At 42.9% G+C, this 13,279-nt stretch overlaps 1 protein-coding gene across 1 annotated transcript; it reads left to right on the forward strand.

Annotated features, from left to right (window-relative positions):
* Positions 1–1,400: 1,400 nt before the first annotated feature.
* ODF4 (outer dense fiber of sperm tails 4) lies at positions 1,401–12,158 on the forward strand. The gene is made up of 5 exons (XM_006899187.1): positions 1,401–1,405; positions 3,207–3,487; positions 11,168–11,341; positions 11,663–11,797; positions 11,989–12,158. Exons 1-5 carry the CDS (start codon positions 1,401–1,403, stop codon positions 12,156–12,158), a joined length of 765 nt encoding a protein of 254 aa, XP_006899249.1.
* Positions 12,159–13,279: the final 1,121 nt, after the last annotated feature.

The raw sequence follows: 13,279 nt of genomic DNA on the forward strand, positions 1-13,279 counted from the left end.
GGGGGCTGGGCTCTATGAGGGGTGGGACTGATGATGAAGACTCATCAACAATCTGTGTTATGCAGATGACACAACCTTGCTTCCTGAAACTGAGGAGGACCTGAATGAAGCACTTAACACTTGATGCAGAAGAGTAAGGGCTGCAGTTGTCAATATGGATTGAAAAGCAATATCAAGGAAACAAAGATTCTTACCACCAGTCTGATTGGCAGCATCATGACAGACAGTGAAGAGACTGAGATTGTTAACAGCATTAGTTTTCGTGGCTCTACAATCAATACTATTGGTACTAGCACCCAGGAAATCAAAAGACAAATTTCATTGGGAAAATCTGCTGTCAGGGACATCTCCAGGGTACTGAAAAGCAATGATATTAGTCTAGAGAATAAGGTGCACCTGAACCAGGCCATGATCTTTGCAATTACTTGCTATGCATCAGAAAGCTGGACAATGACTAGGCATAATAGAAGGAGAATTGATGCCTTTGAGCTGTAGTACTAGAGAAGAGTATTGAATATACCATGGACTGTTAAGAGAACAAACAGGTTCATCATCGAGAGAGTGAAACCAGGCTGCTCTTTGGAGGCAAGGATTCTGAAGCTTTGTCTGACATACTTTGGGCATGTTGCAAGGACGGACCAGTCCTTGGAGAGGGATGTCATGCTTGGGAGGATGGAAGGACAACACAAGAGACTCAGACCCTGGATGAGATGGGTTGATTCAATGACTGGGGTAGTGGGGGTACGTGTGTCAGAGACAATAAGGTTGGTAAAAGATAGAGCAGAGTTCACAGCTGTTGTGCATAGGGGTGTTATGAATCGCAGGTGACTTGATGGCACATGACAATAGCAATTTATATGTAATGTGGCATCAAGATCAGAGAAAGACTCATCAATAACCTAGTCTAGGCAGCTCTGGTGGCTTAGTGGCAAGGACACCAAGTGAAAGCATGCAGTTTGAATCCTCCAGCTGCACCATGGGAGAAAGAAGGGCAATTTCCCCCTGTGTCATTTACTGTCTCTGAAAACCAATGGTACACAACAAAAACAATTGAAATCTAGAAAACTCCAGTGGCTTAGTAGTAAGGAGTTACTCTGCCAACCCAAAGGCACACAGTTTGAATCTCCCAGCTGCTCCATAGGTGAAAGATGAGCAATCTCCTCCTGGATGATTAACTGCCTCTGAAAACTGTTGGAGGGTCAGCAGTGAGTCCATTCCAGCTCATTGGTACACAGCAACAACAAGGTGAAGTCTGGGCTTCCAGAGTTGTGCAAACAATGCACTTAACTACTAACTTATAAGTGGGCAGTTTAAACCTCCCGAACCTTAAAAGAGGAATAGAAGAGAGGTCTTGTAATCTGCTTACATGAAGATGACAGCATGGAGCAGTCCCCGCTTGCATGGAGTATGCTAATTGGAATGAACAACAGTAGTTTTTGTTGATTGTTTGGTTTTTTTTTTTTTTTTGTTCTTTAGCTATGATCTGGGAGCCATGAGGATCAGGCGATTATGAACAACTCAGATTTCTTTTTCTGTAACTCAGAAGGGAGGTTAGAAACATCTCAGGCTACTTCACACCATATCACCCTCTCCTCATCCTGTGATTCTCCTTTCTGGTGCTGAGGGGCTAGGGGATGAAGGGAAGAAGAAGCAACCACAAGTTGGCAGGGTGATGGGAAGTAATGAGAAGTTGATTACATGTTTGGAAGATGGATAAACCGAAACCAATAGCTATAGAGTTGACCATGAATCATGTTCAAACGTAGAATTGCTTTTAAGGCTAGGACTTTTGGGAAGCAGGTCTTTGGGTCTTTCTCCTTAGGTGCAACTATTGTTGCTGTTAGGTGCTGTTGAGTTGTGCAAATCTCATAGTGACCATATGAACAACAGACCAGAACATTGTCCTATCCTGTGTCATCCTCCCAATCTCTGACATATTCAAGCCTATTGCTGCAGTCGCTGCTGTGTCAATCCATCTGGTTGAGGGTCTTCCTATTTTTTGCTGACTCTCTACATTTCTAAGCATGATGTCCCTTTCCAAGGGAGAACTTCTCATAGCAACAAGCCCATAGTATGTGAGATGAAGCTTTGTCCTCTATACTTCCAAGGGGCAATCTGGTTGCATCTTCTCTAAGACATATCTTTGTTCTTCTGGCAGTCCATGGGATATTCAGTACTCTTCTCCGATGCCACAGCCCAAAGGCATCATTTTTTCTGTCATCTTTATTCATTGTTCAGCTCTCATATGCATAGCAAGTGATTGAAAAGACCATACCCTGAATCAGGTGCACCTTAGTCCTCAAACTGACATGATTGCTCCTCAATAATTTGGAGAGGTCTTTGACTGCAGACGAGAGTCTTTCTTTTCTTGATGTTAAGATGCAATCCATACTGAAGGTTGACCCTTTGCAGCAAGTGCTTGGAGTCCTCTTCACTTTCAGCAAGCAAGGTGTGTCATCGATATAATGAATGTTATTTTAGGTGCCTCTAGTTGGATTCAATTACTAACCTTTCGAATAGTAGAAGAATGCTTAACCTGTTTATGCCACTCAGGGATTCCCACAACAATGGAGGGATGTCTGCTTGAAGCCAGATCTCTTCTTCCTTGCCTCACCAGTGAGCTCTTGAGTGGAGGTTAAGACAGAGAAGGACCTGAGAAGAGAGAAAGGGACTCTCTGAGAACATTGTTCTTGGGCAAAGGAAGGTCAGAAACTGAAGGGAGGCCCCAGAGCCATGGTTCTGAGTTGGGACCTGAGGAACAGAACTTCACAAGAGCTGAAATTAAAGGTGAAGATGAAGAGTCATGGACCCCTCCCCCATCTCACTCTGGAATGTTCCATGGCAGTTAGAGGCTCTGGCCTGCTGAGAGACTTTGGGATCCTGGCTGTGGATCAGGTGCTAATCAGAGGCTCCTCATTCTCTTCCAGACTCCTGCTCCTGGCAGCTTCCTAGCCTGATGAAAACTTAAAAAACAAGAGTCAGCTTGGCCTGGCAAGCGGTGGTAGAAGGTGATGTGGTAGAAGCTGGAAAGAAGGGCAAGGTGTTCTGCAGAGGGGAGCAGTAGCCTTTGGGATGCAATCTGGGTCACGAGGAGTCAGGGGTGAACACCAGAGGCCCAAAGAGGAGTGCTGGGAAGCCAAATGGAGAAGAGAGGCTGGGACAAGAGAGGAGGGGCAGGCCTCTCTTAGCACTTCCCGTGTTCCCAGACAGCTGGTCACACTCCAGCGACGGGGGTCCCAAGAATGCTTACGACAGACATCTAGCTTCAGGAAGATGCAGGTGCTGACCTCAGAGCTTAGCCTGGCTGCCCTCAGCCTGCTGCTCTTGATGGCTTTCTCCAAGAATTGGCTCTACCCCGCTGGGAGCCGTTTCTTCCAGTACTGGCCAGCAAATGTCAGCGCTGAAATCCACACCTATGTCCATATCATGTCTATGGGGTTCTTTCTGGACTGGAAATCTCATCCTCATGCCACAGAATACAGGAAAGGTAAGGTCCCACCTGCCCCACTGAGGGCCTTCCAGCCGGCCTTGGTCTTTACATTGTCATCCCTAGGATCCTTGCCTCCTTCCCTGGGGATGACCCCATTCCCCAGGCCCCACGATGACTCTGCTGGTATTGAGTTTTCCCAGGATCACTTTCTCCCTCCCAGTTCTGCCAGACCCATTGGAAAATGTTACTGTTTTTAGTAAGGCCAAGCCTGGGCTTAGAAAAAAAGTTATGTGATGTGTGGACTCTAAGCACATGTGAAAGATAAAGAAAAGCCAAACAAACAAACAATCCAACTCAATCACTGATGAACGATTTTAATCATGGTGGTACATGTAGAACTGTCCCACATAGATTTTTCAAGACTGTGACCTTTTAGAAGAACGTCATCAGGCCCTTTCTTTCAAGGCCTCTGGGTGTGTTTAGAGCTGCCAGTCATTGTTTTTAGGTGCCATCAAGTAGACGGTGACTCTATGAACAAGAAATCTTACCCTTGCCCTATCCTCCACCATACTCATCATCATTGCTATTCTCAAACTCATTGTTACAGTCACTGTGTCAATTGATCTTGTGGAAGGTCTTTCTTTTGCTGACCCCTCACCTTTTCTCCTTTTCTAGCATATTGTCTTTTTCCAAGGACTCACCCCTCCTCAGTTTAAAGACTAAGGTGTCCCTGATCTAAGCCATTGTCTTTTCAATTGCTTCTTGTACAGCTTAAAGTTGGACAATGAATAAGGAAGACAAAAGAAGAATTGATGCCTTTGAAATGTGGCTTTGGAGAAGAGTTACTAGTTATTGTTGTGTGTGTGCTCTAGAATCAACTATGACTCACAGCGACCCTAAGAATAATGGTCCTTATGACATATCTTGTGCCATCCTCACCACCTCTGATATACTTGGCCCATCACTGCAGTAACTGTACCCAGCCAGCTTGTTAAGGGTCTTCCTCTCTTTCTCTGACCCACTACTTTTTCAAGCATAATGTCCTTCTCCAAGGACTGGCTCCTTGTGGCAACATGCCCCAAATAGGTAAGATTAAGCTTCACCACCCTTGCCTCCAGTGAGGACCCTGGTTACACTTTTTCCAAGACACGTTTGTTCATTTGGCAGTCCATGGGAAACTTGAGTTACTCCCCCAAATGCATCAGTTTTTTTATTGGCCGAGAGTCCCAAGGAATGATTTTCTCTAATCTCTCAGACCTTAACTTTGAGGGGAGCCCCCCGGACCTCTCTCCACCAGGCCCTGACCCAGTCACTTTCTTATCTTTGCAGTCCCTTAATCACCTCTGGGTCTCTGAGAGTTTTTCCATTTTTCAAGTTTGGTTTCCTTATTCCTTTGCTTTCACTTGAATGATACAGCTTACTCAGCTCTACAATCAACACTCTTGTCACCAGTAGTCAGGAAATTAAAAGACAAATTGCATTAGGTGAATCAGCTGCTAGGGACCTTTCCAGAATACTGAGAAGCAACAATGTCAATCTAGAGACTAAGGTGTGTCTGATCCAGTCCATGGTATTTGCAATTACTTGTTTCGCGTAAGAGACCAGACAATGATTGATGACAGAAAAATCTATGCCTTTGAGTTGTGGTGCTGGAGAAGAGTCTTGAACATACCATGGACTACCAAGAAAACAAACAAGTCTATCTTAGAGAGAGTGAAACCAAGTTTCTCCCTGGAGGCTAGGATTTTGAAGCTCTGTAGCACATACTTTGGGCATGGGTCCTTGGAGAAGAGCGTCGTGCTCAGAAGGGTGGAGTGACAGTGCAGAAGATAAAGACCCCGGATGAGATGGACTGATAACAGGAACTAGGGCAATGAGGATAGGTGTGTCAGAGTCAGTGACATTGCTCAGGACAATGCATGCTTCAGAGCTATTGTACATAGATAGCATCGCTATGAGTGACAGGTGACTTGATGGCACATAACAAAAACAAAAAATTCTTCTTAACAGTGTAAAGCAATGAAAAAAGTTACCTGACTATTCATTATTGTTGTGTACTGACCCATAGCTGACTCTTTGGAAGGTTTTCAGAGGCAGTTAATTGCATGGGAGGAGATTGCCCACCATTCTCCTGCAGAGCAGCAGGTGGCCTAGAACCATGTGTCTTTGAGACTGCAGCACTGCTTCCTGCCACTAGGCCACCAGAGCTCCCCATCCTTCTGGCAAAAAATGTGGGGAGGTGGGGAAAGTGGGGAAAGAAAAATTAGCATATTACACATTTTATACTATTTGTCCAATTTAATCTACAATCAACCCAAAGAGGTGGGAAGGTATTTTTAGAGAGGTTGTTGTTGTTATGTGCCATCGAGTCGTCTGCGACTCAGAAGAAAATGGATATTCAGAGAGATTAAGAATTTAGCCCAAGAATGTTGAGTTACTCATTCATCCACTCACTGTCATCACCATAGAGTGAAAAACCAACTCATAGTTGACTCTCTGATGAATTTCAGAGGCTGTAAAACACATGGAAGGATTTTGACCATCCTCCTGCAGAATCCTGGAGGGTGGGAGTGGTGAGGATGGATGGGTGGTGGATGAAGGGGAGATTAAAACAGCCAGAGAAGTGTGGCCTTTGTGTTAGCAACGCAACTTCCCACGGGCTAAGCCACCAGAGCTCCCAATAAAGCTGTTGTAGTTGTGAACAATAGAGTAAGAAGCGACTCCGGATTTTCAGAAGTAGTTAATCTCATAGGAGGAGATCGCCCATCTTTCTGCAGAGCAGTTAACGCGTTCAAACTGCGTGCAGCTTCTTACCACTAAGCCACCAGAGCTTCCTAATAAAGCTGTTAGGTAGAAGCAAATGGAATTGTTACTTTTGATGGCTTTTCCTCTATTAAAAGGGAAATTTTATACTGTTGTTGCTATTATAGGTTAACATAAAAATGCAGGTCTGTGTCTGATTCCCAAACTCACATCTGTGGTACCATGCAGAAACAGCCGTGAGCTAGTTTGATGCACGCTCATTTTTCTGGGCTTTTTTCTTTAAACAAATTTTGAATGTTTTTACATTACTGTAATAATTTCTCAAAAGCAATTTTATATCCTTTTAAAATTAGTCTCCAATATAGAATAAGCATTTCCTTATTGTAAGCAACTATATAAAATTTTATATGTTCATTATTTTGTTTTATTTTGTTAATTTTAATGAACATTTAGAGATTTTGGATTTTCATTCATTCATTGTTGCACTTTTTTCTTTACCCCCCTTCCCCCTGTTTGCTCCTCTTTGAAAAACAAAAGACAAACTTCGTTGGACATTCATCATCTTTAATTTGACTGTTTTATTTCCCTACTCTTGGAAAACACATTTCCAATTTCATGTTTGAAAGAGAAGGACCAGTGAAGCTTGTTAATTTATGTTGGAATTTTTTCTGTATTTAGTGGGAATTCTTTGGGACAAGTTCTCAAATTGGGTTTATTGGACCAATGAAAGTAAACATTTTAGAGCTCTAATTTATTTCAACACGTATGATGCAAATTGCATTTCCACTAGCAATATGAGAGAAGGTTTGTTTCATTTTACCTATTAACTTTAAATATAGAAATACTTAGGGTGTTTTCTGAGTGAAGTTGCACAGTCATTACAGAAATAGAAAACTTTGAGAAAGAGAATAAAAGTTGCCTAAAATTTCCCTACATAGCTATTATCACTGTAGACATTGTAATGAAATGACGTTTTCCACTTTTTACATACATTATAGTGTAAAAAGTTACATAGATTTCAATATTTATATTTATATATTTACAGAAATACAAATATAGATAAATATTTATATATACTATATACTTATAATTTATATATTATTTATATCATTTTTATTCACAAATATTTCTATTTATGTATTGATGTGCGAAATGTGTATGATTCCTACATATTTCAAGGTTTCAATCATCCTACTTATTCTATTTTTTCAAAGTGTACTTTTTAGTTAAACACTTTCTCTGATGTCATTAAGTAATTCTTACATAATATCACTAAAGGGAAATAATTCTTTGATTACTTGGTATATGAACAGAGTGAAAATTCTAAAATCTATAAAACAAGCTTGGCAGCAGGAGTGGCATCCACTTCTGTAATAGCTTGCCTTTGGAAACCCTATGAACTTGGAGAAAGGACGAAAGTTACACAGGTGTCCAGGTCTTTCGTTCATAGGGTAGCTATGGGTCACCTGCAACTCCTACAGCACCTACCAACAACAACAACATAGACGTTTATAAGGTGAAGTTTGTCCTCTATTTCCAGGCTTTGATTTCCCCTCCCTGAGACCACCACTACTACCTACCAGTTTCTTGTGTGTCTTTCCAGGGCCATCAACAACAACAAAAATCTCAAAAGCCAAAAAAAGCAACTCACTGTCCTTGGGTTTATTGTGACTCTTAACAAATCTCCCCCTGGGTGTCTGAGGCTCTGAAGTCTTTATGGGAGATTGTCTATCTTTCTCCCATAGAGTCAATGGTGGATTTGCATTACCAACCTTTCAGCTAGCTGCTCATTGTGGTATAATTCACCACCAGGGTTACGTATTTGGAAATAAGCATTTGGTATATTACCATTTTTTATAATCTGATCCACCTCAGTGTGAAGCTTGCACGAGCAGGTTTCAGTAATGTTTACAGTATAAGGCAGACAGAAAGAAAGGCCTGGTGACTTAGTTCTGAGAATGAATCAATGAAAATCTGTGTATCATCAGGGTTCTGTTCCATTGTGTTTGGGTACCATGAGTTATGAACAGAATGGAAGGCAGCTATCAACAATAATTTATTTAATCACTAATTGGGCCTATCAATATCTCTGCAAAGAAGAGGGCCGGGGGTGGGGGGAGAACTTCCCTGTGCATACATATTGGTGCACATCTGTTATTACCTTAATGTAGTTTCCAAGAACAAGCATTGCTGGTATACAAGGTTTTAATTTGACTTCTATGTGAAGTCACATCTTCTATACTAACAACAAACAAATGAACAACTCATTGCTGACTCTCACTTGAATCAGAACTGACTCATAGCTGACCCTCCAAAGAGCTTTCAGAGGCTGTAAATCACACAGGTGGATATTTACTTTCCTCTTTCTGCCTTGAAGTAGCTTGTGGCTTCAAACAAGCTGTCTCTGGGTTGGCAGTGAACTCCCTGACCACTAGGTCAATAAATCTCCATTTTAACCTTAGCAACAATCAAAACAAAATGGATGATACCACTTCCTCACAAATATCATCAATTTTGTTTTGATCTTTGCTAAACTGATTGACACAATGACTTGAGCAATGGGCTCAAGCACGTCTGCGATGATGAGGATGGCACAGGATAGGACAGAGTTCAGGTCTGCTGGTTATAGGGTGGCAATGAGCTGTTCTCTACCTGACATCATCTACTAATACCAACAGCAACAACAATCTGATAAATTAAAAAAACCCACAAACTTAATTTACGTTTCACTTTTTTGGTGTTGAGTTTCTTTTATGCTGCTTATTCTTATGTGCCATCAAGTAGCTGACCCTTCAGCAGTTTCTCAGAGGCTGTGAATAATAGCACAGGAGAAGATTGTCCATCTTTCTCCCATGGAGCAACTGGTGGCTCCAAACCACATGCCTTTGGGCTGGCAGCTCAACTTCTTACGCCAACCTACATAGTAACTTACCAGAGCTCTCTATGTTTATTGTTGTGTGCCATCGAGTCACTTGCGACTCATAGTGACCCTATGTACAACATGCTTAAACTCTGTTCTGTCCTGTGCCAATAGCACCGTCTCCCATACACCCATCCCAATTACCCCAGTCACTGAATCAATCCATCTCATAGGGGGCCTTCCTCTTCTGCTCTGTCCCTCCACCCTACCAAGCATGATGTCCCTCTCCAAGGACCTGTCCCTCTTTTCATCATGTCCAAAGTATGTTAGAGGGAACCTTAGAATCCTTGCCTCCAAGGAGCAGCCCGGTTTGACCCTTTCCAGGATGAATCTGTTTGTTTTCCTAGCCATCCGTGGTACCCTCAATACTCTTCTCCAGCACCACAGCTCAAAGGCATCACTTCTTCTATCCTCCTTAGTCATTGTCCAACTCTCTGATGCATAGCAAGTGATAGCAAAGACCATGGCCTGTATCAGACGCACCTTAGTCTCCAAAGAGACACCATTGCTCTTCAGTACTTTGGAGAGGTCCCTAACACCAGACTTTCCCATGGCAATACATCTTCTAATTTCCTGGCTACTGGTGCCGAGAGTGTTGACTGTGGGGCCAAGCAAACTGAAGCTGTGAACAATCTCAACCTCTTCACCGTCCATCCTGATGCTGCCAATTGGCCCAGTGGTGAGAATCTTTGTCTTCTTGACATTGAGCCTCAATCCATATTGGAGGCTGCAGTACCCTCTGCAGCAAGCGCTTCAGATCCTCCTCAGTTTCAGCAAGCAGGGTTGTGTCATCTGCATATCGCAGATTGCTGATAGATCTTCCACCAATCTTGATCCCACATTTCTCCTCATAGAGCCCAGCCTCCCGGATAATCTGTTCTGCATACAGGTTGAAAAGGTATGGAGACAGGACACATCCCTGGCGTACACCCTTCCCAATTTTGAACCATGCAGTGTTCCCTTGCTCTGTTCTGACGACTGCCTCTTGGCCCCAGTATAGGTTTCTCATTAGCACAATCAAGTGTTCTGGTATTCTCATTCGTCTCACAGTCAGCCACAGTTTGTTATCATCCACACAGTCAAATGCCTTTGCATAGTCAATGAAACACAGATATATATTCCTCTGGTAGTCCCTGCTTTCAGCTAAGATCCAACTAACATCAGCTACAATATCCCTAGTACCACGACTCCTTCTAAACCCAGCCTGGACTTCTGGCAGTTCTCTGCTGATGTCTTCTGAGAATTCTAGTTCACATCTTCTGTCCATTTTTCTATGGAGGTCTTCTTTTTAATAGAGTTAGAGGCTGCACAGCATTCCCTAAGGCACATGGTTCAGATCCAAAAGCTGCTCTGTGGGAGAAAGATGGGCAATCTTGGTCCACATAATTCATTGTCTCTGAAACCCATTGGAAAGTCAGCTGTGGGTTGGTTCCGACACTATGGTACACAACAATGACAACTATCAAATAGTACAGTATGTACAATCTTATTTAATAAATTAAAATGGTATTTCATTATCATTTTACATTTGCAAAACCAGTTGGCCTAGTGGACCGAAATGATGCTACCAAGCCAAAGGTTGATGACTCTAATCCGCGACCCTCAGGCCTGTTTTTAATTGTTTTTGGTCAAATATTCTTCTAGGTCATATAGCCCTGGTGTGTCTACTTGCCGTTCAGAGGTAACTTGTGGTTGCTGTGAAACTGAACACTGTGGCACTGATGTGTCAAATGACATAAGGGTTACCTATGGTGGACAGTGTTTGGTGGAGCTCCCCGAGTTCCCAAGCTTGGAAGCACGAGTGGCATCCATTTTCGTAAATAACTTGCCTCCGGAAACCCTATGAACCTGGAGAAAGGATGAAAGTCACGCAACTGTGGAGGAGTTTTGTTCATAGGGTCACTATGAGTCACCTATGACTCGACGGCTCTTAACAACAACAACAACAACTACTACTACTATCTTATTTATGAACTGCAGCATTTTCTAATTGCTCATCTATATTTCCTCTATTGTGAATCCCTTGTTTGTTCTGTTTTCTCATTCTTCTCCAGATATTTTTAAGCAATGGAAAAATCAGCCATTCTTTGAGTTGGCCAAATTAAGCTTCTTCATTGCCCTTGGACTGGGCTTTGTCCTCACCGCCTGGCTGCATCTGCCATACTTGCCTGTCTTTCAGAGACTACCTGCCGTTGGCTGGACTGGGACCATTATGAGCATCTGTGAAGGTACCCTAGCTCTGAAAAAGGCCTTTAGTTTCTCCTAACCCACTCCTTCCTTTGCTCTTCTTTCTTTTCTCAGGGATTTTTGTGGGTGGTGGGAGAACTGGACCGAACATATGTTACTGAGAATTGTGGCACATAATTTCCTAGCCACTGGACAGGTGGAGGTGAAGGGGCTGAGTCCCATGACCCTTTTGGGCCAGGACTCTGTGTGTGAGGATGAAAGTTGGGGTTTGCGGCTGTAACTCGGCTGTAACTAAGCAGATGAGGAAGCATCCTTGTGGGATTCTTGATGAAAATAAGACTTTTCCACTTCCTGTTTCCCAGTCACCTTCGTTTTCTTCACCCTCATGTTGTTCCCTATAAACCTCTGGATCTTTGAGTGGAAGAGGAATTTATCAATTCCCATTGGCTGGAGCTATTTCATTGGTTGGTTGACATTTTCCCTGTATATCATCTGTGGTAAGTGGCCAGGAGAGTTCTGGGAGAAAAAGGGGACAGGGATGGGTGGGCAGAGAGAATATGTGGGAGGCATGTGCCAATCCCCTGGGATAGGTTCTAAAGGCCTCATCTTCCCTTTGGCCTCATTTCCCTTGCCAGTTTCCCTCTTCCTCTCCCAACTTTCCTCTCTCACATCCTCTGTTCTTTCTCAGCAGTTCTTTGCTACTTCAACCAAAGAAATCTCCAGCATTCGAATCTGACATATCCCTTTGGCTCCGTATCCTGCAGCAGCACTTTTCCCATGGTTAAGAAGTGTCTGAAAGAGAACACAGATTACTGGCACCCCAAGATCCTGAGAAAAAAGATGGGGATGTCTCCATAACCTTTTCTTAGGGCTCATCAGCACCAGGTTCTGCAAATTCATCAGACTCCCTTTCCTCACCCTTCTCCCCATGCCTGAGTGAAAGGCCCTCTCACCATGGTCAGGTCAGCAAGGGAAGGACTTTAAGTCAGTTTTTCACACTTCTTCCTTGTTCCTTCTCTGCCTCCAGCTGAGGGACATGCAATAAATTGTCTGTCTCTTCTTTGTCGTCTCTGGGAGTTACTGAGGTAAATTGGAATTTGATAAGGGGAGGTGTGAGGGGAGAAGAAAAAAAACAACCCACAAAAACCCCACAAACAACAAATATGTTTATTTCTACCTATTTCAAAGTTGTAATCATCCTACTTATTCTATTTTTGTAAACTGCCTTTTTAGTTAAATACTTACGCTGATGTCATTAATTCTCCCATAACATCACTAAGCTTAAATATTTCCTTGATTACTGACATACTTTGTGCATGTTGCAAGGAGGGACTGGTCCTTGGAGAGGGACATCATGTTTGGGAGAGTGGAGGGACGGCGGAGGAGAGGAAGACCCTTGATGAGATGGATCAATTCTGTGAGTGGAGTGGTGGGAATGAGTATGTTTGAGATGGTGAGGTTGGCACAGAATTGAACGGCATTTAGGGCTCTTGTACATAGGGCCACCATGAGTTGCAAGTAACTCGATGGTACATAACAACAACTTGGTATATGAAAATTCTAAAATTTATAGACGATTATAAGGTAAAGTTTGTCCTTTAAAAAAAATCCACGTATGTTCCTGGTTCTCTCTGTCTAGGAATCTTGGCACTCTGTTGGTTCCTAAGCCTGACAAACCTCCACAAGGTACTTGTGCACAAGCACACAATTTCTCCAGAGCTAAGATGTCTTTTGCTTTGTGTTGTCTTGTCTCAATTGTGTGGAGTCATAGGCAATCAGGAACTGGTCCACCCCTAATGGTCCAGACACCTAATGACAATAGCATACCTCATAAAGAAGTTGTATCAGAAATATGCAAAGAACTTGTGAAACTCGATGATAACAAAATGAACAATCTGATAAGAAATGGGCAAAAGATATGAGCAGGGACTTTGCCAATGAAGATACACACATGACATGTTATTGTTAGATGCCATCGA

Source organism: Elephantulus edwardii, unplaced genomic scaffold (assembly GCF_000299155.1).
Source record: "Elephantulus edwardii isolate Elephantulus edwardi_28Jun2011 unplaced genomic scaffold, EleEdw1.0 scaffold00246, whole genome shotgun sequence".
Classification (NCBI taxonomy): domain Eukaryota; kingdom Metazoa; phylum Chordata; class Mammalia; order Macroscelidea; family Macroscelididae; genus Elephantulus; species Elephantulus edwardii.